General features: G+C 38.0%; 1 protein-coding gene and 1 long non-coding RNA gene across 8 annotated transcripts in view; one reads left to right on the forward strand and one right to left on the reverse strand.

Moving 5' to 3' along the window:
- Positions 1-764: 764 nt before the first annotated feature.
- On the reverse strand, positions 765-8,270 carry LOC110007795 (uncharacterized). Its single transcript, XR_002281990.2, has 2 exons — positions 8,134-8,270; positions 765-1,114 (listed from the first exon to the last, which is right to left on the reverse strand). It is a non-coding gene; the product is annotated as an uncharacterized LOC110007795 (long non-coding RNA).
- Positions 8,157-27,798, forward strand: part of NUDT9 (nudix hydrolase homolog 9) — a 37,881-nt gene continuing 18,239 nt past the window's right edge. The window contains exons 1-4 of one of the 7 annotated variants that reach the window (XM_011627342.2): positions 8,157-8,929; positions 9,094-9,168; positions 9,347-9,403; positions 20,043-20,128. In XM_011627342.2, the coding sequence (XP_011625644.1) occupies positions 8,855-8,929; positions 9,094-9,168; positions 9,347-9,403; positions 20,043-20,128 (293 nt within the window). In that variant the 5' untranslated portion in view covers positions 8,157-8,854. Of the gene's footprint in view, positions 8,930-9,069; positions 9,169-9,346; positions 9,404-20,042; positions 20,129-27,798 lie in introns of all 7 variants that reach the window. The other 6 variants (XM_088874603.1, XM_088874607.1, XM_088874606.1 and 3 more) reach the window with 6 other exon arrangements.

Below are 27,798 nucleotides of genomic sequence, written 5' to 3' on the forward strand. Positions count from 1 at the left end.
GAGTTTTAGAAGTATTTTCAACTTCGACTTGATCATTGTGATTTGTTTCAGATGTGCTGGATACATCACTAATACTAATATTAGGCAAGGGCAAACAACCTCTTGAACTCTCTCCCTGAGTCATATATTCTAAACCACTCTCTAATATGTCATGAAAATATGACTTTGTTTCAACAAATTGAACATCTTAGGAAATATACGCTTTTATAGTTTTGGGATCATAACATTTGTATATTTTTTAAGTAGAGGAGTATCCAAGAATAATACATCTATTGGAATATTTATCAAGTTTATCCCAGTTGTGCCCAGCAACATGAACATAAGACATGCATTCAAATACATGCAAATAGGACAAATCAATTTTTCTATTGTTCAAGACTTTAAGGGGAAATTTATCCTTAAGAATTTTACTCGAAAGTCTGTTAATCAGATGGCAAACAGTTAAAACAACTTCAGACCAATAATTTTTTGGAACATGCATCTGAAACATCAAAGACCTCATAACTTCCAAAATGTGTTTATTTTTTCTTTCAGCAATTATGTTTTTCTAAGTTGTCCCAACATACGATATTTGGTGTACAATATCAAGATTATGTAAATGCTCAAAAAAAACTTTATCCTCATACTCTATGCTATTATCAGTTCGCAAAATTCTAATCTTGGCATTATATTGATTAGAAATCATATTGAAAATTTCCTTAAACATAGAAATGGCCTATGTTTTTAATTTCAATAAATATACCCAAGTAGCACAAGACTAATCATCAATAAAAGTAACAAAATATTTAAAGTCAGTATAAAAGTCAACTAGGGCTGGTCCCCCATACATCAGAATGCATCAAATAAAGTGGTTCCTTTGAAACATACATGAAAGACTAAAAATAAGTCTTATCTATTTTGAGAATTTACAGACTTCACAAGAATGAGACTTTAAAGATAAAGAAGGCATTAAAAGTTTCTAAACTTGATCTGAAAGGTGTCCAAATCTCCAATGCTACACTTTATTAACATCAGAATTATTTTGACTGGCTACTAAAGCCTTAATCTCTTGATTAAATAAATATAGCCCATGAGACAGTCTTCCTTCACCAATCTTACTCCCCATGGCTCGGTCCTGAAAAGTCACACAGTTAGCGGAAAAAATAATATTACAATTCATGCTTTGGGTAATTCTACTAACAAACATCAAGTTAGAGGGAAGGCAGAAATAAAAATTATGAGTTATGAGGTTTAGAGAATAACTTGGTCTTATCAACACCATGGAAAAGAATCAAAGAACCATTAACAATAGACACAAGGTTCATATTAACATTTTTTAAAAAAAGTTGGATAGGTACTTTACCTTATCAATCATATGATCTGTGGTCCCTGAGTTTATTATCTAATGAAAGGCGTTATAGGAAGACATGAAAGTACAAGGATTACCTTTGTCTTAGGAGGAGGAAATAGGATCTTGTGTAGAGGAAGAACCACTCCTGTCACTTAATTGTTGAGAATGATCATAGTTGTAGCGATGGTTTTGAGTGGTTGTGACCTGAGCAGTAGACTTGTTGGTTGTTCTGTCATTGGTGGCCCTTAAGTGTGTGTATTGTTAACAAACAAAGAAGTGTATCTTCTATATTCACTTGGGAATTTTAGCACGTATGTACACGTTATAGAATTCAAAATAGGAATTGGTTATCCTATACAACAACTCATTCAAACTACAAAAGCCTTATCCTAATCCTACTTCACAAAGAGATACATTCAAACTACAAAGACGTATATTTTCTAAAAAAAATCACATTTCGGGATGTTTCTTAGGTTCCCAATCATAACAACGATATCATGTTTTAGTTTCTCCATATCCGACAAACATGCATTTGACAGACTTAGCATTTAGCTTAGATCACTCATATGGAGGTAGAAGAACAAAATAAGTACAACTAAAGGTTCAAAGTAAGGAGTACTTAGGGGAATGCCCAAATAATTATCTAGTGGTGAAGTATCATTTAATACAGGAGTAGGCAACCTATTAACTAAGTATACACTGGTTAAGAAGGCTTTTGCCCAAAATACTTTAGACATATTGGAATGAAGAAGAAGTGCCTAGCAGTCTCTTGATTGTGTCTATTTGTTCTTTCGACAACATTATTTTGTTGTGATGTATGAGGGCAACTTCATTAATGTAAAATTCCTTATTTAGTCAAGAAATCTTTGAATGTCAATGACATATATTCTCCACTTGAGTCTGTGTGTAAAATTTTTACTCGCATGTTAAATTAGGTGACCACCATGGCATGAAATTCCTTAAACACTTGCAATATTTCATATTTTTTATGCAAAAGATGTATCCAAGATTACCTAGACCAATCATCGATGAAGGAAACAAAATAAAATTTTCTAATCAATGAACTGGTGAGTGGAAGTCCCTCACGTCACTGTGAACTAAATTGAAAAGAACTGGAAGGTAAAGTCCTAGTCCTACTAGAACTGGAAGGTAAAGTCACAGCTCTGGCAAGAATACAATCTTCACAAGATTTTTCGACCACAACCTTAGTATCAATTATTCAATAAAGCACTAGAAGAAAACAAAGATGTCAAATTTAAATGATGAGGATGACTTAAACTATAATGCCAAAGCCTCCAAAATTTATTTGCATAATTTATTTTAGAATCAAAAGGAGAAAAAAACATTAAGGAGAGGTTGAGTCGGTTTTGAAGTCCAAGACAAAGAGTTCCCCCTTCTTACTGCCTTTCCCACTCACCTTCCTCATCCATAGGTCTTATATTAAGCATCCTGAAGTAGAAAATGAGACAATACAATTTTGTTTGACTAGTTGACCAACATAAATTAAATTAGCTGATAGACAAGGCACATCGACAACATTAGAAAGATATAAAGGTGGAGAGTTAGAAGGTATAATGAGCCAACTTTCTCTACAAGAAATGATTTGACTATTTGTGATATGAATGTTATGAGTATCTTTATATGGAACAACTTGTTTTAAATATGACAAGTTGTCAGTCATGTGATTGGAAGCACCAGAATCTAATACCCAAGAAGTTTTAAGATCAGCTTTACCAAAATCGGAAACATAAAGTGTTTGTATGATTTGTTGAAGAAATTCTGGTGTGACAAAAGGCGACTGACTTGGAGAGGGAAGGAATGTCGGTGCAGGTACAACAGAAGGCAGTGTGAGAGTGTTGGCCATTTTTGAGGAGGTGGTAACTGCAGCATAGGCTCTAAAAGGTAGCCTCTTGTTTTCAAGTTGTTTCCTATACTTAATGATTAGATGTCCAGCTTCCTTGCAGTAGTTGCAAATATTCTTCTTCTTACAATTATTAGCTAAATGACCCATCTCCCTACAATGATAACACTGAACTTTGCTCATATCCCGACGTTTCCCTTTACTTGAATTCGCTAAAAGGGCAAAATCTCTGAAAGAATCGCCATGGATGGAAAGAGACTTCAAACGAGTTTCTTCAGCAAGTAGCTACCATCTCGATTGAAAAGTGCAGCTCGCACATGCTCAAACTCGTATCGTAGTTTGTTTAAAATTTGTTGAGAGCGCGATTGTTGCTTAAATTTGATTCCAAATTAACATCATTGCATTATAAAATTCTTGAATTGTTGATATATACGTTTAAGATATTCGTACATAGCCTTTGTTGTGTGCAAAGGGCTTAGATTAACAACAATGAAGGTTTCAACGGACTCCATGATCCATGTCTTCACTTTTGTATTACTTGCAGTCCACTTGGAATCAACAAGTCCATTTGGAATCAACAAGTCCACTTGCCAGTTAAGCAATAGGGCTGTCGATGTAGCCCATAATTCTCGACCTTCTAGAAAATTTTATAGTTAGGAGGCCTACAAAAATTTTTTTGGTCATACAGTTTCACTACTAAGTAATGGGAATCCATGTGTGCCCAAATGAAACTATGTTCTCTCTTATACGACAAAAGATAAACCCACAAAAAAAAGAATGTTCCCCATAGAGAGAAATGGAACCAGTAAAAATACCCATAAAAACAAACACCCAACCAAGAAAAGGCAATGAAACGGTAAATGAGAAAATGGAGAGTAGAAAGGTAGAAGCCCACAAACCCATCGAAAAACCCACCAACAAAAGTTAGCTAAATCCACCAGCAAACAATATCAAAAAAATCACAAACGCACAAAAAAAAAAATTTCAAGAATAGGAAGTAACAAAAACAAGACGTGTAGAGAGATAAAGAAAGAGCTTACTGATGCAAAGGCAAATATGACAGGGAAAGTAGCTTTTGCAAAGTGAAAACTTTGGAAGTGGAGATTTTTGGACAATCATGTGCACGATTTTGTGGAAAATGAGAGAGAATGTATCTTTCGTAAAGTCAAAATTTTGGAAGTGGAGATTTTTGGAGAATCTTTTGCAAGATTTTGTGGAGGGAAAGAAGTGGAGATTGATACAATGGAAATTTAATAAAAGATAGATGAGAGGGAAAGTAGCCAACATGATATACTCAATAAAATATAGATGAGAGGGAAAGTAGCCTACCTAATCGCACCCTAACTAAGGGAGGAGAGTTAGAGAGAGAAAGTCAACCCTAAATGCCAAAAATGAAGATTGGTGGATGTAGTTTGTGAAAAAGCTTTGGAAGACTGCTTTTTTTGTGATGCAGTAAGGGGAGAAAATACCTAGATGAAAACCTCCAGCAAAAATAGATGGAAAGACCCAACTAGTGATAAAAGGGCCAATGAAGAAATAAAGAAAAATAAAAAAACATAATATCACTGCAAAAAACGCTAGCAAAACAAGGGTGAAGCTAGGCAAGAGGTAGAGAGAGAATATGTTGGAACCCAAATTGGACCAGTTCCACGAGCATGCTCAGGAATTCAACACAAGAGCTTTGATACCATTATAGCAAATAGAGAAGTCTACCTTCTACATTTACTTTGGAAAAATTCATATCCTTATACAAGTAATTTAGTATGCATGTACATGTTACAACCATCAAAATAGGAATTAGTTATCCTAAACTACAACTCATTCAAACTACAAAAGCCTTATCTTAATCCTACTTCACAAACTGATAGACATTCAAACAACAAAGACGTATTTACTAACTGGTACAACACCCAACACCTATCCTTCACATGTCCTATCCTTCACATGTCCTATGTTGTTGCAATTGTAACTTTTTGGATGCTTTCTATTACTGTGACCCCTTGCACCACCGAAATAATTATTAAAGTCTCTACCTCCACTATAATTTTGATATTTTCTAGTTCTGTACTTTTTATTGGTAGTAACCAAGGTAGATTTCTCAATACTTTCTTTAGGGGTTTTGAAGTCAAGACTCATGATTTTCTTCCTAATTTATTCTTGTTGAATAGTAGTACAAACATTGCTAAAAGAGGGCAATTCTGTAGCCACTAAGATTTGGCTCCTAATAGATTCATATTCAAATTCTTTTGATAAGTGCAAATTGTGTGTGTTAAGGATGTGGAAACGCAACACACAAGTGGTGGGTGCAACTACCATGATAAACAAGTAAGATGCAAACAACCAAATGATGCACAAGATAAATATATAGCGAAAAACGTAAAGATCTCAACCTAATCTAATTAAATAATGATTAAAAAGCCCAATCTAAGCAGACAAGGATAAACAAACAGATAAAGATATAAACCCTAATCTAATTTGATAAAGATTAAAGCCTAATATGAGAGATAAAAACAAGCAAATATCTAATCTATCCTAACCTACCTCCTATCCTTTTATTTTTATGGAACTTTCAGGTTGCAGGAAAGAGGAAACAGCCAAACTAGAAAACACAAAAGAACAAAAGAGGGGGGAAAGGATTGGCGAAATTTTTTTCCAGTCCGTCCACATAGCATGAGCCGCAGAGACTCGCGTTGTGCGAGTTGAAGCGGCTCATGCATGGTCCTGTACGAGTCAATCCGACTCGCACTGTATAGTGGGCCCCAAATCAATTTTTGGGGACCTTTTTGGTAATTTTTTGGCCTCTATATTTTCTATTTTTATTGGAAAAAATAGAGAAAGCCTTTTGTGGTCTAAATATGCGAATCTATATCCCGAGGTCCCCCACAGTGGCCACCAAACTGTTTACGCGCAATTTAGACCAATATCTGAGTGAGATTAGCTCAAATTCTTGCGAAATAAGTTAAATTTGTAGATTGATTGGGAGAGTGGGGGTCACTCAAATTATCGACTTATTATAATCACAGATCTTGTAGGTCTGATCCTCTTCTAAATCTACTGCAGCGCTAACTATATATTCAATATTCTAGACCTTAAAAAGCTTAAACAAATCTTAACTAATTTTCCCAGATATGCAAATAAACTAAAAATTACATAAATAAACTAGAAATCTAAAGAAATAAAATTAAAAGAAGCAGAGAAGAGACTACTTACTTCAAATGACCCGAAACCCAGAGTTTAGGGCTCGGATTAGGCCACTCTTGTGCTACTATCTCCTTTAATGAATACCTTTTGTTGCTGTAATTATTGTGATTTGGCTTATATTCGATAGATTTTGAGTTTTTGGGGTTGAAGAAGGCTTAGGAATTGTATGTATGGGGTTTCCTTAAAGATTTACAAGGAAAGGATATGGATTTCTAAGGTTTTCTAAGCTTTTTGGGACGTCTTATATTTTTTTACCCAATTTTGGATATTTTTCCTATTTTTTCTTAATTTACCAGGATTTATCTAAGTCTTTCCTATTTATTTGGGATTTTCTTGGTATTTTCTAATTTTTTGAAATTTTATAGGCTATTTTCTAAGGATTTTGACTGATTTTTTGGAAGGGATTTTAATTGATTTTTGTAGGATTTTTGAGGGAGCATTTATAGGTTTAGATGAGGGTTAGGGTTAAAATATTTAAACTAATCTCAAGGTCCCAATTTGACTAGGAAACCTATATCAAAATAAGAGTTCTAGAAGGCCCTGCCGCCTCCTTGCCCATCAGGCTGCACCACGCACGACGACTCGAGGGCTGTGCGAGCCTCCATGGCTTGTGCGGCCCACGTGCAACCTGAAGTGGCGGGTGCTAGGGGATTGCTTTGTCATTTCAACAAAAAAAAGTTCTTTAGGCCCTAACCCCTACAACGATGAGTCCGATTTCAATGATTCTGGGATTGATAAAAGCTCTTGTGGTTTACTACGGCTTGGAATGGTTTCTAGTAGTTATGAGACAATTATAATACGTTTAATTTCACTATAGCTCACTAGTGTTATTCTGGTCATTAAGAATCAGATCTAAGGTTTTTAGGAATTAGCCAGAATTTCTAAGGGGTATTTACAAAATGACACCCAATCGACTAGATGGCGAAAACACGACAAAGAAAAAGAATAAATTGAATAGAAATTCTTAGAGATTTAAACAAGTAAATTTGATCGGGAAAATGGGGTTTTCAATTAGATAAATAAAAAAAAATAATGGCTCAGAATCAAAGAGAAAGACTAAACACGACAAACCCACATCTCTATTTAGAACTAAGTGAGCGATGGATAATTCGTAAAATTGGAAATAAATACCAAACTAGAGCACACATTTCCATTAAAGCTCCAAAATGAAATTAACTCATATAATTTTCGTGTCTATGACTGTAGCCAATATGAACCCAAAATGCTTTATGGCATGTTTGGTTCACGTGAAAATATTTTTTTACATGAAAAAATTCTCTTATGTGGTCAAGTGTGGAAATATTTTCATACCAATTGGTGTTAGTGTATATTTTCACACTAATTGACAACTAATAGATGTAAAAATATTCCCACATTTGACTGCATGAGATAAGTTGTTCAGGTGAAAATGTTTTTTAAAAAATATTTTCATGTGAACCAAATATGTCAATGATGAATAAATAAAATCTAACGTCATATAAATACAGATAAAATTGAGACAGTAGGATTTGAGGCTTTCAATTCTTTATGCAGGCTTTTTTTTGTGGCCATTTCTCTTGCCATATTGAGACAGAGTTATGCTCCTGTATCTCTATTGATTTTGAGCACTTTATGAAAACCCGTTTGCTGATGAGTAACGAAAATATGATCAAATTGTACCTATCTTAGAGCACTAATTTAAAATGAGGAACCTTATCTTTCCACAATAAAACAAGAAAATAATAGAAATATAAAAAGATACCTGATTCAGACTTCCAACGCAACTTGAACATCGCAGTGGAGAGTGCTAGATACCATGAGTTTGGAGCGAGAGAGAGAGGGGTTCTTAGGGATGTGAGGGAGACGTTGAATTAGGGCTTTTATTGGAGGCGGAGGAGAAAAAAACAGAGAAAAAGAACACTCCTTCAGTCCGTTCCAACGTCCACAAAATTGGATTGACCCATTGAGGTGAATTCGATGTTTCGAACATCAAACTAATCAACTTTAGAGCAGTCTGATATTTTAGACATTAAACTAGTTCGGAAGTGACCACAAATACAAATCGCACCCTACCTTCTAAAAAATATTTTAAAAATAAAAAACTATATGATATTGACCAAAGGACATACTTGCAAAAATAAATAAAACGCAGGACAGAGATAATCTGTTAGTAAAATTGCCCAAAAATTGGACCTCCTCGTAATTCCGTATCTTCATTGAGGCGCGGATGTAAATTTTCCTTCTAAAAACTTTGTCAACGCACTAAACGAAACCTACAGAACACACAGCTTTTTCCCAGTCATCGAGTTTTACAGTCAAAAGCAGTTGTTGGTTTCGCCTGCGTGGAAGTTGGTCCTCTTTCGCAAGGGCGACTGAGCACTGACGCTGGCGTTGAGAATCAACAGGGGGCTTCCTGCATTTTCCCGGTGAGGAGGGGTATAGAAGAGGGAAAACTACGGACTCTGGGAAGCTCTAAGGTAGCCATGCCGGCCTCATCTCCTCCTCCTCGCGCTTACTCTATACTCTTTGCTTGCCCCACTGGACTCTCTCGTTCTCAGGTTTTATACTCTCTCTCTTTGATTTCTTTGAAGAATTCCAACGATTTTTTCCAATGTCTTTTGATTCTTGAGAGTTCCTTCTTCATTGTTTCTATTCTTCGCATCCACGATTCATGGCACAAAAAATGTTCATATGTCAGATTGTTTTCCCTGTTTCATTGAAGGTGTTTGTAGATTTCAGTGCATCTTATGACAGGATGCCTCATCCAGACCCCAGGCTTGAAGAATCCATATCTCAGGTTCACTCATCCATCCATCACTGCAACTTACATTTATCAGAAGCCTCCTTGTGTTTCTCTTTGAGCAACTTTTTTTTACCTATCTTCTCTCCTCTGTTTTTTTTTTTTGTTTGGAGAAAGAAATACTCTTGGTCAGTTTAGAGTGATAAAAGTTAATTGTTGCTAACGGTGCTCACAGATATGGGATCAGAGGCTTCACGAGAACCCATCCTTATACAATGGTTTGAAGTTTAGGGTATGTGTGCTTTTCTGTTAGTAGTTTCTCAATGTATAGTCTTTTTCTTCTTCTTCATAAATTGATCGCCTCTTGAACTTGTTGAGTGTGTCAACTTTGCAATTTGATTCACACTTTGTTTCTATCACAAAATGGTTGTGTTATCTCCATGTGAAGGATCTGGAGCTTTCAATTGTTTATGCTAGATTTTTTGTGTGGCTTTTTCTCTTGGCATATTGAGACAGAGTTATGCTCCTATATCTCCTTTGATTTTGAGCATTTTAGGGTAACTCGTTTGCTGAGGCTGCTTGATGACCATTGCTAATTGGTTCCAACCTGAAAAAGAGTACATTGGTTTGTAATATCTAAGGAGTCCAATGCATATTTTTGGAATTTAGAGGGAAAATCTATCAAGTTATTTTGTGGTTGTTGACCTAGGCATGGCACCATGTTTTGTGATTTAAAATGTGCTTTCAGAGTTTGGGATATGGGTATGGGAATGATTCTCATTTTGCTGTGTTATCATTGCCATGAATTGCTGCTGGGGTTGCAATTTGACAAGCATGGGGGATGTCCTTGAAATGGTGATTGGCACATTTAAATTTTTAGAGTGATGGACAATGTTGAGGGTTTCAGTAAATTTGATGTGGTTTTTTACAATTAGAGATTTTATAATAAATATTCAAGAACAGAGCCATGCATGTGCAATTTTTAATAGTGGTGGTTTTCTTTTATGATTTTTTGAAGCAAATTAGGGTTGATTCTTCATAAAATAACCATCTTTTCCAAGAGGGAGCTCCTTCCCCTTAAATACAAGGATTTATGTAACTAAAAAACGGTAGAAAGCTCCTACGAAATCCTAGCCATCCATTCTATTTAACATTAACCACCCATTATTAACTTATAAATAAATGATTAACTGATATTGAACATGCTAACACTCTAGGAAAGAATGAGAACAAGTCAAATGGAATCAAATACTGCATGCGATGCTTTGGAGGACATGAAGAGAGGAAATGAAGCCCTCTGCGATTGGTTTTTCCCAGGTCGGGTCTCAAGATAGGAGGCTTCTTAATGCAATCGAAACTCCTTCTCTACCCCTCTATCCATTTTTTATGAATCCAACAAGTTTCTTCCCACTACTCGTCCCCCCAAGGTTTCACGTGAAACTTTCTATGCTTGGAAATCGTTTGTAGCCATTGTTGCCATGAGTAACGCTAATCCTTCTCCCCCTACTCCAGTCAGTGCTCCAGCTCCTTCTGAGTTTGTACCTGCCCTTTCTTCTTCCGCTCACTTTTCTCTCTCTCTAATGGTGTACCCCAAATTTGGCTTCCCAAATCCAGTGAGATCCTAGACCGACTCTTATCTTTACATAACTACTTTACAACATCCTTCTTGCCTCAGTGAAATGATATCAAAGGTATCACTAGATGGCTTCAAACTATGTTCAGTTGAACCAACCTCTCTTTGGAAGTCAGTTGAACCAACCTCTCATTCGGAGGGGGTCGTTTGTCCTTAACTAAGTGGGAAGAGTCCTGTGAGGTTGTGCATAAACCTAAGGTTTGATTGCTAGTCCAAGGCATACCGGTTCATCTCTAGATCCAATCGGTCTTCGAGGCCATTGGGGACTCCTGTGGAGGTTTCATTTTAGTCCATTGGAAATATTTTGGCACTCATCCCTTAGGCTTCCTCATTTTACTTGTTGAATCTATCAATCTGGACTCCATTTCCTCTACACTCCACCTCCACTTCAATGGTTTTTTCTTTCTTTCTCAAAATCTCCATTCAAGGGTTTGCTACTCCTGGTCACCATGAAACTTTGTTTCGGACCACAATGGATGGACTACGGTGACCCACGAGAAGCGTGCACAATCTAGTGTAATCCTTAAACCCACCTCTTCGTATGACTTACGCACCTCCCCTACTTAGGACCACTGTGATCCGGAGTTCCAACAACCTCTACTCAGGATTGACCTTCCTAGTAAAGGTACCACCCCTCGGATCCACCAAATATTCCTCGTCTATCCTCCTCATTATTCCCCCTGATCCTGGTCCATTACAGATGCTTCAATCCTCATAGCCACCTGTCCTTCCCCAGGACAATGCCATTATTGCTTCTCACCTGGTGCCGCCTTCCCATTCCACTTCGTTGGGTGCATTAATTCCTCCCTCCTCAACTCCCCACACATCACCCCAAAATGTCGTCATTTCATATCCTCAAGCGTCGTTTGTCGTTGTAGCTCCCAATGATGCATTTATTGCCGTCCCCTCACCTTTCCCCAGGTCTCGATCACACCCCATTACTCTCTCTTGAGGTTGACACGCTCCTTAAGGAACAATCCCTCCTGCCACTTGTGCCCCATACAATTAATGCTGCCTTTTTTACTTTTCAACCTAGATCAGACATGTCACCTCAAGGTGATTTTACCCTTACATCGCATGCGTTGGCCCCTGCCGCCGTTCACTCTAATTCCTTCGCCGTTCCTCTTCCTAGTCCCGCTGATTCGAGCTTAAATAACACGGACTTGGACAGCCTTGTTCCCCTTTCGCTTGAAATGAGATTGGCTCCATTCCTCTCAAGGTAAGTTACCCCCCTTCATCGCTCCTCTAAATTACTTCTTCTCCCCTCTTCCTGTGTCCCTCTCCCAAACAAAATCCACAGCCCCCTCCCCCGCCTTCTCTTACACCGACCCCTTTGCAAATGATTCCCCTCGCATTTTCAACTAGCTTGCCCAACTCGACATTGCCTTCCCCTTTGCCCTCAGACCCCATTCCCTCCTCCACCCTACCTTTGCAATTGCTCCAGCACCCTCCTTCTAAGGATTTTGACTTTGATATCCAATCGCCAGTCGCGGTGGACAATTAGGAACTTCAAAGGATAGACAGAGGCACACCCAACTTGGGAAACATGATTGCGACTATGGGTCTACTGTTCGATGGAAACATCGCTAACATTGTTGACTCGCTCAGAGAAGATGCTGGTGTTACTCAGGTTATTGCCTCTTTGAAAATCCTAAAGGCCCTAGAGAGTTAGCTAACTTACTGTCTGATGTCAATTATGATGCCCCTGCTTCATCCTTTAGACAGGTTCGTCTCATCGCCTCTATTACTTCAAGTCCTAAGAAGCGTAGGTTTAAAAGGAAGTTATCCCTACACCCCACTCCTCTAAATGAAGATCTTTTGTTGGAATATTAGGGATCTTGGTAGTCATACCTAGTGTACTGCGGTTCGTTCTCTAGTTTCCTCTCAGTTCTCAGATATTTTAGGTCTCTTCAAAACTAAGTTCCCAGCACGCTCATCAGGAACACTTGGGGAAGGAGGCCCTGCAGCTGGGTTGCTAAAGACTCCCTGGGGCATTTGGGTCTCGTGGAATCCTACGATTCTTCATGCTGTCTCTTCTTCCATCAGAGACTTTTCCATAAATGTCCATTTCTGCAGAATCTCAGACAATTTTACTTTCAAGACCTCCCTTGTCTATGGTACCAATTGTCCTTTTACTTGCCAGATGCTTTGGCCAGAGCTCATGTCGGAAAAACCCTCCATTGAAGTCCCTTGGCTTCTAGGGGGTGATTTTAACATGGTTAGATGGGTCCAATAGAAGAGTTTCGGCGGTCGCATTACTGCATCAATGAGAGCTTTCTCTGATTTCCTAAATAGTGTGCCCCTTCTGGAAAGTCCTCTCTTAGGGGCTTCCTTCACTTGGTCTAACCATGCTGCCTCTCCTATCACGACCAAAATTGATAGTTTTCTAGTCTCCAACTCCTGGGATTCTAGTTTTCCTTGAACTCGCTCTATTGTCCTTCCTAAAATTACTTCAGATCATGAACCTATCCTCTTGGACACTAGTCCCATTCTGCTGGTTAATAGGCCATTTAGATTTGAATTGTTTTGGATGGATTAACCTTCTTTTGCCTAATTCTTTAGAAGCTGCTGGACCTCCTTCTCGGTCGAAGGATGGGCCGACTTCAGATTATCTTAAAAATTCCAGCTTTTGAAGGGCTCCATCAAATAGTGGAGTCGTAACATCCTTGGAAACTTCAGGGAAAAAAAACCCGAATGCAACACTTCTATTCACTCCTTGGATACCCTGTAGGAAACTAGGAAACTAGACCCCTTTTAAACCTTGAATTAGAGGATAAATCCTCGACCAAATATAATCTTTTGTAACTTCATAAAACGGAAGAGACCTTTTGGTATCAAAGGTCTAGAATCAAATGGCTGAAGGCAGGGGATAGAAGTACTGCTTTCTTTCATAGAACTGCTAATGGCAGAAGAAGAGGCAATGCAATTATCCAAATATCTGTTGTAACTATACCTTCTCTTGCCTTTGAGCAGGTTAATAGGATCATAATTAGATTCTTTAAACACCTCTTCGTGTTACACACTAGGCCTGGTCTTCCCTAGGTGACCTCTCCTTTTCCTCCTTATCCCTGAACAATGCGGTTTGATTGGAAATGCCATTTTTGGAGCACAGGGCCGTCCTTGACCTAGGCAGGGACAAAGCACCTAGTTTCGATGTCTTCCCCATTGCCATTTTCCATGAATTCTAGGACACTTTGGCACCAGATGACCTTTAACCCTTTTTTAATGATTTTTTCCATAGGAGTTGCCTCAATTCTGCCCGTAACTCTATTTTCATTGCTTTAATCCCTTAGTTAGAAGGGGCCGAAAAATTGAGAGACTTCTGCCCTATTAGCCTCCTTAACTCTTCTTACAAAATTCTTGTTAAAGTTCAAGCCACTCACCTTCAAGCTGTCCTCCACTCTATCATTTCCCCCACTCTATCCGCTTTTGTAGCTAATATACAGATTCTTGACGGGGCTTTCTCTGCCCATGAAGCCATTCACTCCAAATTTAATTCGGGGTTTTAGAGCCTTGTCATTAAGCTTGATTGGGAGAGAGTCGACTGGAACGTACTAGATGAACTACAATTGCATATGGGTTTTGGTTTCAAGTGAAGAACCTGGATTAAGGCTTGCATCTCCAACCATCACTTATCTATTCTTATCAATGGTTCCCCTGTCAGTTTCTTCCCTGCCTCTAGAGGCCTTCGACAAGGGGATCCGATCTCGCCCTTTCTCTTTACAATCATTGGGGAGTTCTTTTCCAAGTCTCTCGCTAGGCTCTATGATAGGGGCATTCTCCATGGATTCCAAACTTCTTCCAGTGGTGTAGTAATCTCCCACCTCCTTCATATGCCAGTGATACTGATTTTTTGCGATGCTTACCCATCTCAATTGGATAACCTCTGGTTGTTCCTTAGGTGCTTCGAGGTCACTTCAGGGATGAAAGTCAATATGTTGAAAACTAGCATGATGGGAGTGAGGCTTCCCTAAGGCTGATACTCTATCCCTCACTCAACACATTGGTTGTGGCACAGACTCTCTTCCTTCCAACTATTTAGGCGTCCCTCTGTGCCTTGGAAAACCTAGAATGCAACTACGGGACAAACTCCTTGAAATATTACTTAAAAATTTGCCAATTGGGAGGGAAAATTTCTCTCCTTAAATAACTCTCATCAATTCTAACCTTGCTAACATCCCTATCTAACAAATGTCTTTATTCCAAATCCCCTCCTCTGTGGCACAACGTCTTGAGAAACTCATGGAGGACTTCCTCTGGAGTGGTACCATAGAGGACCACAAATTGCACCTCATCTCCTGGGATAAGTGCTGCACCCCTATGAAGTTTGGTGGCCTAGGTATTAAGAGGCTCAAGATCATGAATGCAAACCTCCAGGGGAAATGGTGGTGGAGATTCACCTCACCCAACCCCCTTCTCTAGAAGGACACCATCCGTGCCAAATATGGTCTTGAGGATAATGGGTGGTTCCTTCGGACCACCTTTAGAGCTTCTGGGGCTTGGAAGTCCATTTAAATGTGCCTTCCAGGCGCTCACCATATTCAAGTTGGGAATGGCCATAGAATCAAATTTTGGAAAGACCTCTGGGTTGGTCCTCATACTCTCTATCTTTTTTTTTTTTTTTTTTGAGCGAAAGGTTAACTTTTGCATAAAATGTCTAAACTTACATAAAGATGAAATTTCAAGTGGCATCCACTTGTTGGGTGCTCAAACTACATATGTAACTTTTATGGTGGGAAAGAGAGAAGAAGGGAGGAAAGAAAAAGAGAGAATAGAGAGGAGAGAGAGACTAAAATTAAAAGCATTAAGTATCCATAAAAAATTTCACAATTAAAACTATTCCTCTTCAGTAACCAGAAGACGAGATGCCATTGCATAAGGCATAGAGAAATCCAAGAGTAAAGAGAGCTATAGCAAGAGTTTGATGTCGAGAATGGTATGCTGTTGGAGTTAAAAGCTAAGTCGCTGCTCAGGCTGTGTGGGAAGTGTAGACTTTGGGGCAGGGGCTGCTATCGTGGTGAGCGACGGGTCTCTATTAGGCGAGGAGCCTTAGTTTGGCAAGCCGAGGGGTTGCTTTAGAGTGGGAAGCAACCATCTTCCAAGGAAATCATTGTGAGAACTGTGAGGTTGCTTCTAACTTTAGCAGTAAGCTACAGTGAGTGGATAACATTCCTGAGGGGCTTCATTCCTCAGCATCAAACTAAGTTGCTTGGGACAGGGGCAGTCATTCCTCAGACGGAGTGAGCGGTATGGCTGGCGAGGAAGGATAAGGGATAGGCTAGAGAGAGAGAGAGAGAGAGAGAGAGAGAGAGAGAGAGAGAGAGAGAGAGAGAGAGAGAGCAGGAGGAAACAAAGATAAAGAGAGAGCGAACCAAACTATTCTCAAAAATTCATTTTTTTTCCCTTCGTTAATTGACTATGGGAGGAGGAGAGGTTGGTAGACAAGAGAGAGAGGTAAGACAAAGATATTTCCCCTATATATATATAGGAAAAATCTTAAAAACGCATATAGGCGAAGTGCTACAGTGTTTCGCCCCCATCACAGACATGCTATATCCGTGACGGTTTTACCTAAAAATTGTCACGAACTTACGGGAGCTGTGGCGGTCCCCTTATATTTTTTGCTTCAAATTTGCGTGAAAAATATCTCATCACGGACTTGCTATGTCCGTGATGGACCACCATAGACATGCTAAGTCCATGACGGTCTTTAATCCACACGGTCCGAAAAAATTGGATGGAGCCGAGCCTATGGTTGAAAATACTGTTCATTTTCACCCATAGGCGTTTTGTAGTCTCGTCCATATATATATATATATATATATATATATGAGGGCAGAGGGGGGAGTTACAGTTTACCCTCTTTCTTTTAGTTGTTGACCAAGGTGCCTCTATAGCTCACTGTGTACATAGTTCCGGCTCGTCTTTTATCTTGAACCCCGATCTTCAGAAGAAATCTCAGTGACATTAAATTATCTGTTTTGAATTCCCTCTTTCAACTCTTGATCCCTATTTGCTCCCTTTCTCCAGACAAGACTCTATGTTTGGTCTCCTAACCCTTCGGGCTTCTTCACGGTAGCCTCCTTCTTCTCCTCTCTAGTTCCCAACCTGAACCCTTCCCACGTACTTAACAAACAATGGTCCCTCCGTATCCTTCATAAGGTCCAGGGATTTCTATGGATCTGGCTCTAGGGTAAAGAAGCGAGGTATCTCCCTACCCAACCAATGTATTCTATGCCACCAAGAAGAAGAATCCATTCCCCACCTCTTCATCCATTGCTCCTCCTTTTCCTTGTGTTCATCTTTCTTAAAACTCTTCGGGATCCAATGGGCTGCCCCTCAATCTATAATGGACATCTTCTTGGTCGTCCCGTCCCCTTCCTTCCATAAGAGTGGTAGAAAACTGTGCACATTGCCGTTGCAGCTCTTTTATGGTCAGTGCAGTTAGAAATAAATGCTAGAACTATCAGAGGTAGTGCCAGACTTTTATCCTCCCTTTTGGACTCTGTTATCTCTCTTGTTTCCTTTTGGGCTAGCAGCCTCCCAGCCTTTGCATATTCCCATCTGTCAACTCCGTGTTAGCTAGTATAGCCTCCTCTCACTAACCTCTACATCCGCCTCGATTAGGGGTTAAAGTGGAGTGTGACTTCTTAAAGAGGATACGTACTCATTGCCACTTTTCAGCAGTTAAAGTGGAGTGTAACTCAAGAAATGTCATCTCATGGGCTGATAATACAGTATTGGTATTCATATTTGAACTCATCACCCTCATTTGCAGAGACTTCCGGCAGTGACTTTCACTCACATCTTAGAGGTGCCAATTCCATGGCGGATGGCCAACCGAAGCACATTGCCCTCATTGGAGTTCTTGCCACACAGACCTGCTGCCTGTGACCTTCATATGTTTCATTTGGGGGCCAAATCAGTAGCTCATGGCCTTGCTAAAAAAAGTGCTCGCAACACCTCCCCTACTCTCTTACTCTCACTACATGTACGCTATATTATATATCCCTAGTCCCTCTATGGCTAACCCCCTTCCCCTCCCTCCTCTTTTATCTACGTTTCCTTTATCGCTCTTCTCCCTCCCCTGCCTTAGGTCGTCCCAAAAAAAAAAAGCAAAGCAAAAATACAATAAAAAAATTGAGGAAAAAAATCTGAAAGAAGAAAAAAAAAGAAGAGCAGATTAGTTGAAAGTGAATGGATTGGATTTTCTCTCTCTTCTCCCTTCTATTTTATCTCAAGTCTCTGGGCTCCATCCCTCTTCTTTTTATTTCTCTATGGTATCAATGCCCTTCTCTTCTTCCCATCTTTCACTTTCTCTGCTCTACCCATTCTCCCCCTTCCACTATCTATCATCTCTATGCTCTACCCATCTCCTCTCCTTCTCCCTCGCTCTACTCTTCTTTTACTCTCTTTGCTTTACCCCTTCTCCCCTCTCCATTTTCTATCATCGCCCTATTCTACCACATCTCCTCTTCGTCTTTCTCTCTGGTCTCTTTGCGTTGCCCATCCCCTCCTACGCTCCCCTCTCTATTATTATCTTCCCGTAGGTTTTCGCAAGGGACGCCTTCTTGTGAAGGAAGGCGGTAAGAGGTTCTTAACCTCACATCCTCATCCGTTACAGCCACAGAAACTCGCTTCCCCACAATTCTCACTACCAGGTGTTTTGAAACTCTCCAAATTGGCATAGATCTTGGTACTGGGCATCTTCGACCTCTCAGAATTCAGTGTTGGATTCTGTTGAATACTTTTCCCTTTTTTGGGCACATTTTCTCTCCTCTGGACTCTCTCCACTTCTCTATTCTATCGCCCTTCTACTTTACCACTTCACTTTTGTTGGTTTTTGCACTTCTTTATTGCCACCCTACTCGCTGTAGCCTTTCAATCCTTATGTTATTTTCCTTTTGAGTTTGTTGTTATACTTCTGCTCCTCCCTGTACTTTGAGCACCCATTTTGTGGGTTGCCATTTCTACCACACCTTGTGGTTTTGTATTCTTTTGCTTTTATTTAACAAAGTTAACGAGTTTCAAAAAAATAAATGATTAACTCTACCCATAACAAAACAAGAAATAACAACTAGAATAAAAAGAACAATAAAACATAATAAAAACCTACGAAACCCTAAGTACATTAAGTAGATGACTACTAAAAATAAGCCCTAAAAATCCCCAAAATATGACCTTAGTTCCCTTAATTAAAATCCATAAAAAAACCCAAATTAAACTATCTTGTGCCTGCGTCAATCTCCTCTGGTTGGAGAAAACTCGTCCTTGAGTTTTGAAGAGGGCTATGATGAGATCTGCATCCAATCTACATCTTTCTTTTGCCTTCTTCTCTTTTGCCTCTAAAAGTATACATGGTTGTCAAAATACCTCAAGAAAATGGATAAAAAATGGAGATGGAGGAATTAATACAGATTTGTTAATTTGAACCATCCTTTCATCATTTATCGGTTTGTGATTAACACTGTTCTCCTCAAATTCCAACACCTTGCATGAAATAGGATTTTTCATATGGGCAGGAAGCTTGATCTCAGGAATTGAAGGGTTAGGTCATTGAAATCTTCACTAACCTAGGCCATTGGAGGTTGGTTAGGAACAAGATGAAAGTCACTTCCTTCACCATCATTGCCTTGATCTCAAACACTAGTCTTCAAATTCCATTTATGTTGAAGCTGAGCGACCTTGTGCGTGAGCTCATCTACTCTCTCAGCTAAGGGCATGAGTTTTCCTAGTTTCTCCACTAGGGCTTGAACTAGTTGAGTCAACAAATTTAATCCTTAGAGGGGTGCCTCTTTTGAAGGTATCAGAATCCGCTCTGAGACCAATTGACCCAAATTAGGGTTGATTCTTGACAAATAACCAACTTTTTTGAGAGGGATCTCCTTCCCTTAGAATACAAGAATTTAGGTAACTCAAAAAACAAAGAAAGCTCCTAAGAAATCCTAGCCATCTATTCTATTTAACCATAGCGACCCATTATTAACTTAAAAATGAATGATCGACTCTACCCCTAACAAAATAAGAAATAACAACTCTAAAAACAAGAACAATAAAACATAATAAAAACTTACTAAACCATAATAACCTAAAGTAGATGACTACTAAAAATATGCCCTAAAAATCCCCAAAATATAACCTTAGTTTACTTAATTAAAATCTATAAAGAACCCCAAATTAAACTATCCCATGCCTATGTCATTTTCTCTTTCTCTTTTTGATGGATTCAAGTGCATTGGGGACATAATAATGATTGTATGGTATAACAACTGTTATATTGCTTTTTGATTCCTTGCAGTTTGGGGGCTACTTGGTGCATACAACTGATGAAGATTTGGGGAACGATTCTAATGTATGTATTCACTTGGGTTTGACAGATTACAGGTTCATCTCACATCATTCTATTGTTTTCAATTTAAAAGATCGAATGTTTTTTGGACAAGATATATAGGGTGCTAGATATATCCCACAACCCAGATGTTTGGTAATGACATCCGTCTTGTCATATTTTTAGTTAAATGAACGAGGCACACAATAATGCAGGATGTTTGTGGTGAATTATTGCTAGAAGGGGGTGTACAAAAGTATAAGCTAGTCCCAAAATGCATTGTTTTGTTAGTCTTGTCCATGTTGGGGAGAGAAATGGAAAGCATATCTAAATTCTAATGTACTGACCACGATGTAGTACACTGTATCGAAGTAAGCTCTAGTTCTACATTTCTGCAGTATATGTAGATATCACATGTGCCTTATTCGTCACGTTCTATAAAAGTTTGGATTTCTTTTGCTAGTTTAGCTTTTACAAATATAAGTGATTTTTATGCCTTTACTTGATTCTATGTCCCTTCCTTCAAAAGCTGCTGAGAGTTGTCTTGAATGCAATCTCCTCGATTCTGTTGGAGTAATACCATATTTGTGTAACGTGAAGCATTAAATTTAAAATTAATCCAAAGATTGATTCTTTGTACATATCATTTACTATTTTAAATCTTGACTACCATCATAGGCATACAACCCCATGTATATGCAGATACATAACCACACAAGCATATGTGCATGTGCATGTGCATGTTTGTGGGTAAAAATATTCAATATTTAGAAAAATGTCAAGTAGGTAGTTGGGATGTTGTTTGAACCTTTAAGCTGCTTATTTGGAGGAAAATGTCACATCGTCTACATACATCTTGGATATTGAATAGAGATGGTTAAGGCATGGAGGGTAGGAACTTGACGCGATGTTTGAACCTGGCTCCTTATTTGGAGGAAAATGTCACATTATCTGATATTTTTTTATTGAAATATCACTTACTTTTATCTTTATTTTAAGGAGAAGTGTAGCGTGAGTTAGTGGATGCAAGGGCCCACTGACTGTTAAACGTCCATCCTAAAGATGGATGTTGTGCAACATAAGTAATGTATGGACCGTGTCCCAAAAAAAGCCAAAAAAATATATTTTTAATTTCAAAGATTTACTTTTCTTTTCATATTCGTGATCACCTTGGCCTGGATGATGAATCTATAAGAAAATTAGTTAAAAAATCCATCTTTAAAATGAATTTTAGAATGGGGCCACATGTGTCCATATGAGTCGGCTGACTCAATAGAATCCTCATCCTTATTTTAAAAGCAGTATTAGTTTTGTGTTCTTGAAAGGTCCTCCATGAAGGAGTGCCATGTTATCTAATCCAAATTATTATTTTCGTGTAATTCTTGAACTGTTGTGTTCTTAAGATGTCACTCTCTTGCCTATTCGGCTTTTACATTGAGTTGACCTATACATTCGACTGCTAATATTTTCTTCTCGAAATACTTTCATCTTAGAAGAGTAGAAATTGCATTGCAATATTCACTCTTGAAAGCTGCTACTATTACTTATCTATTTGACTTTCCTAGAAGTTCATACAAACCATATGAGTACTTTAAAGCCGCATCTTTAGGGAGAACCTAGAAACCATGCTACAGTTGGAAAATCTTTTAAAAATATTATTTTAAAATTATTTTATGTGAAAAGCTTCAAGAGTACTTCAGAGCCTAAATACCCCTTTACACAAAGACAAGTCATGAAAAAACCACTAACTGTAAGTTATAATTATAATATGTGAAAATGGAAATTCTTATGTGCTTTTAGGTAGCTGAGTGCATGCAAAGGAGTAACAAGAATATAAGCGATAATTGAGGGCGCTAAGTAGTAACTATAGAGACAACCTTAAATAAACTTCCAACATGAACCACTAGAGATTAGGATACCCTAGTAAGCTAGCATGTTTACGCTACCTTTATAAATTTTGTTGCCTATATTAAAAAATAAATAAATGGCAGTCTACATGTTTGGCAATGAGGTAATTACTCAATTTGACTTATATGATGAAAGCGAGCCAAACAAGTTCACTCCTGTTTGCCCCCTTTCTGGTATCAGAGCCCATAGGTTCGGTCCTGTTTTCCCTCTTCTGCTATAGTGAAGCTTGGTGGAAAAGTAGTTTTGCTAAAAACGGTAGTCTACATGTTTGCCAATGAGGTAATCACTCAATTTGACTTATATGATGAAAGCGAGCAAAAGAAGTTCACTATTTATTTAGTAGCACATAAAGGAGGAAATCGATATTCCTTAAGAGATCTACAACTAGATAGCTCTCTTAAGGAAGAAGATTTTGATGATACTACTATGGGGAATATCGAATGGGAAGGTGCTCCCTTTCCCATAGATGAAATTGTTCAGTGGGAAAGAACATTTCCATACTTCAAAAGAAAGGATGTATACTATAAATTAGTATATATCAGAGATGAAAGACTCTCTGAAAAATTGTTACTGTCCAATTTTTAAAACCATTTGCAAAAAATTACCCGCTAAAGAAATAAAGAGTGCTGAAAGTCCTGCTGAAAGTTCATCTTGAGTAAGCTCATCCTCGATAAAAAGAAAGTTTGATGAAAGAGCCTCGTCTTCCTCTTCCTCTAAAAAGGCTTCATGCTCAAAGTCATATCTCGAATACCCTCCAGGATTTGAGGAATATGCACAAATGATAAAAGAAAAGGGCGAACTTGAAAAAGAATTTGATCCTCATATGTCTGTATCTCAAATTGGTGAGAAAACCCCTGATCCTCAATGACTAAATGGCTTTCTAAAAGAAGATCCTGAGCAAAATGAGCTTCCTAAATACTCAGGCCATCCAGGTTCCCCGATGAAAATGCTAAGATCTAGATCTTCCTGAAACTCTTCATTTGAAACATAAAAAATGACGCCGAAAAAATCAAAATCCCTATCCTATTCACCATCTTTTGTTTCCTTACACTCTTATGTTTTAGAAAAAGAAAGTGTCTTAGACAGTCAAGGTAATGTCAGTTTCCCTGAAGTTAATAAACAAGATTTGTATAATATTTCTTTGTTTGAGTTCAATTTTCCATGTCGGTTCGCCAGTCTTAAGTTAATCTCCATGTCAAAGGTAAATGAATTTGTCCTGTACTTTTACCTTTATTTGAAAAATCAGATATTGAAATGTGGAAAAGTAAGAAATATCAATATGTCCATATTGGACAAATAGATATGCTTGTTCATCCACACTTCAATTATGATATAGGAGCAGAATATTTAGTTTCTCTTTTAGCTATCTGACATTTAGAGTGGGAAATGGCCTTGGTATCTCATTTTAGAAGATGTTTAGACAAAGATAATATTTGCATTGTTTTTCCAAACTTTTCTTTGAGTCTAAATGATGAGTTTATTACCAAAGCATTCGTGGTCTGTATGGAAGTAAAATGAGTAAATCTTTTACCAAGGTCTGTGTATGCTACTATAGCATCTAGGTGTATTTTTAACTTAACAAGTTATGCAGTCACCTGTTCAAAAAAATTAGATGACAATGTCAAATTCCCTCAAATTTCAAATTTTGTGTCTGAAGTTGGTTCCTCTGTAAATTTCGAAATCTTCATAACCGGTTTTCCTGCTATTTTTGAATATTTGGAGTCTCATCAATTTCAAAAGAAAAAGCCAAACTTCAAAATGCTGTCCAAAACCCCCTATAGAACACTAGTAAAATACTTCACCATCACCTTGAAACCTATAAACAAATCATTTCAGATCAGCCAAAGAAATACTTTACCCCCCATTCTCCCAGTTATCAATACTACCCCCTCTGTGAGAGAAATTACAGATTCACCAAACAGGGAAGCTGCTCAAATTGCTCAGAGTCACATGACAACCACAGTGAAAAGCAATGTTAGCCAGTCATTAGTCATTGGAGGAGATTGGCTTCCGAAAATGGCTTATTCTTCTCCTACTCGAGAGCAACTAGAAAATCTTGAAGGTCTTACTTCAAGGGCAGATGTGAGCTACCTCTTGGTTCATAACGTTGATTATGTCAGAGTTCGAAAGGACGAAGTATGCCAGTTAAACTACTTAATCCATTGGACCTCATATGCTGAAAAGCATATATCAGCCATAGTCAGATTCAAGAAATAAAGAAAAATCTAGAAATATTGGCTGACAAGAAAGCGAAAGAAATGAAAGAAACGAAAAAGGAAGAAGAAAAAGTTTTGCAAATACATGAGAATCACCTGCAAATATTTGAAAACAAAGAAAGCTACAAAGAGAAAAAAGAAGACGAAGCTGCAAAAGCTTTTAAATTCAAGCCTCTCAGTTTTCCTAGATTTTTTTCTTTTCTTCTTCAAAATTCTGAGTATATGGAAGAATCATCTTCAGTTTTCCAAGTGAAAATGATGAGAATTGCTAGTGCTGAGTAATATAGTCTCAGAAATATAGGAGAAGACATTCCAATTTTAAAATATTCATGAATTAACTCATTCTCCTTCTAAAACAAAACAAGCGATCATTTCTTGGATACACAGAGGAATGTATGTCGGCAGCATAAGAAGATGGTCACACATAGATTCCATTAGATATGCTACAAGATTCTTATTGGCAAGAGCTGGTTATTCGTGGACTATTCTTGATGATGCCAAGCAAAATGTCATTTCTATGGCAGGATTCGCTGAATTAGGGTCCAAATTAATTTCAGAATTTGTTTCTGAATGTCCAATACAATGTGCTACAGATATTGTTCTATTGAGAAAAAGAAAGCTCCAAAGCATTGATGATTTTTCAGAATACTCAAAAAGCTACAACAATTAGTGCTACAGGTTGGAATTACACAATAATGTAATTTGTAATGCATATTAGTATCCTTGAACTTGTGCTTGTAACACTTTCAATGAAAAACTTATCAGTGCAAAATCTAGTAACGGCTGATGTAGTGGGATTTGTTAGAGGAGAAATTAAAAAGTTGTGTTGCAAAGATAATACCAGGACATACTTTAAAGCAGGATCTAAGGTATGCAACACCATTGAAGGAGTAGAAGAATGCAATATTCCCAAATTTCGAAAAATTCATAAAAGAAGAAACTTCAAACCCTACACAAGTTCTACAAAAGAAACAAGGGGATAAAATTGAGATACGGAAGACCCTGCTGTACCTACCAGCAAGAAGGACATTTGGCTGCACAACGTCCACAAAATTATCAATGCAAATCAAAGCATATTCACAATATCTAAGATCCAAACAGATTGGTCCCTGATAGAGACAACTGAACAACTTGAAGAAGCATTTAATGAAGAAAGTGTCTTCATCATAGAAGAAATTGTTCAGCGATAGCTCGGCCAAGGTTTTTGAATGCTGATTTACTTTTCAATAGGGGAATTTTTTTTTATGAGTGGTTTTACTATTTACTCTTTTAGTGTATGGAATAGTGAGTGACGAGTGTATGTAATTATGGCTTTGTACGTGTTGATTTTATTTTTTCTTTTACGTGGATGTAAAAATAAGTAACATGTGGAAGTACCTGATGTACTAGGGTACTGTATAAGTGAGAATGTACTTGATGTACCAGGGTACTGTAGGGGTTTGCTTTTCTCTCATGGTTTTGTAAACCATTGTGTGGTAAGTCGGGTTACGTTTCACTATAAATATGTAACCCCTTTGTGTGAAATGAATTAGAAGTAAAGTTGAGTTTGCAGTTTGCAAATTGATTGGGCAACTAAGGCCCATACAGTTATCGCGCTCTAATAGTCCATTGGTGGACTCATCTAACTCCGTTCTCAGACGAAACTCGGGATATCGAAGCTTTTTTTTACTGCGAGTGGACGAAACTCGGGATATTAAAGCTCTCTTTAACTGTAAGCATAATATCAGTGAGGGACACCGTGAGGTGCTAACTGTTTCGGTAATTGAGCTGACCGAGAGGGCCAGCAAGTCGTAGCCCTTAAAAGGATATCCTTTCGGACTGTTGGCAGTTGAGCACAATACTCATCGCCCTTTGTCAAGCTTCTCACTTATTTGCTTTCTACCTCCTAGTTACCTACCCAAGCAGGTAACCTTAGTTATAAAAAAAAGACAAAGATTTTGTTTCTCTATGCTTCCCTTTTCTTCTCTCTAATTCTCTCAGTGTTTTTTTAAGTTCTTATTAAAAAATTCCAAAAAATAGAGTCAGTTCTATGTTTCCAATTAGTGAGTACACTTCGTAGAGTTCTCAGTGTTTCTCTTTCCCTTTATTATTTCTCTTTTGATTGTTTACTTATTTCTTCTCTCTCTCTCTCACTGAGACTCTTTGTACTTCCCTCTTCCTTTCTCATTAAATTTTGTGGCCCCTTTTCACTTCATCCTTTTCGTACTCACATTATCAAAAGCTATCTTTGTCTTTGTTGTCCCCTTTAACTCCCTCTTAAGTCTTTCACTGAGACTTCTCTCTCGAGGAGTTTTTGATAGTAGAGAAAGGGTGTCTCTGAGAGAGAGGGAAGCCTTAGTGAGAGATTAAAGAGGGGTCTAAAGGGGACTACAATGACAAAGATGACTTTTGAAAAATTGGAATACGAGAAGGTTGAAGTGAAAAGTGGACCACAAGCTTTAATGCGAAAGAAAAGGGAACTACAAAGAGTCTCAGTGAGAGATAGAGAAGAGATAAGTAAACAATGATAAGAGAAGTAAGGAAGGAAGAGAGAAACACTGAGAACTCTACGAAGTGTACTCAATAATTAAAAACACAGAACTGAGAACACAAAATTGACTCTATTTTTTGAATTTTTTTAATAAGACTTAAAAAAACACATAGAGAGAGAACAAAAGGAAGTAGAGAGAAACAAAATCTTTTTTTTTTGTTTCATAAATAAGGTTACCTAGTTGGGCAGGTAATAGGGAGGTCGAAAGGAAGTAGGTGAGAAGCTTGACGAAGGGGGATGAGTACTGTCCTCAACCGCCAACAGTCTGCCATGATATCCTTTTAAGGGCTGCGACTTGCTGGCCCGTTCGATCAGATCAGTTACTGGAACAGTTAACAATGCCTCACGGTGTCCCAAATTGATATTACGCTCACAGTAAAAGAGAGCTTCGATATCCCAAGTTTCATCTGGGAATGGGTTAGACGAGTTCACTAAAGGACTATTAGTGCACAATGACTCTACTGGGCTTGGTTACCCAATTAATTTGCAAACTGCAAACTCAACTTCACTTTTACTTGATTTCTCACAAAGGGGTTACATATTTATAGTGAAACATAGCCCGACTTACCACACAATAATTTACAAAACCATGGGCTAAACTATAAACAGAAGGCAAAACTATATAGTACCCTTGTATATTAGGTAGATCCTAGAGTCACTTAAAACAGTACCCTGGTACATCAAATACATCGACATGCCACTTAATTTTTACGTCCACTTAAAAGCAAAACAAGTATACAGCCACTCGTCACTCACTCTTCCACAAACTAAAAAGGTAAATAGTAAAACCACTCATAAAAAACAAATCCACTCTTCATAAAGTAAAACTACATCAGGAAAACCATGTATGGTTTCTTTGCGAGATATTTTGAGATGATCTGGAGACTCCTTTGGTGACTCATCTTCAATAATGTTGCTGAATTGTTTGTAATGAGTCATACAAAAATGTCCTCCGACTTGGCAATTCTTGTAATTTTTGAAATTTTTATAGAAGCTTCCCCGTAAATACACTGTCGGTGGCTTTATGCTGGATGCTTTATGATTATAAAGAATTTCATCTTTATATCTCCGA

The sequence above is a fragment of the Amborella trichopoda genome, chromosome 8 (assembly GCF_054954075.1).
Source record: "Amborella trichopoda isolate Santa Cruz 75 chromosome 8, AtrichopodaSantaCruz75HAP2 v2.0, whole genome shotgun sequence".
Classification (NCBI taxonomy): Eukaryota; Viridiplantae; Streptophyta; class Magnoliopsida; order Amborellales; family Amborellaceae; genus Amborella; species Amborella trichopoda.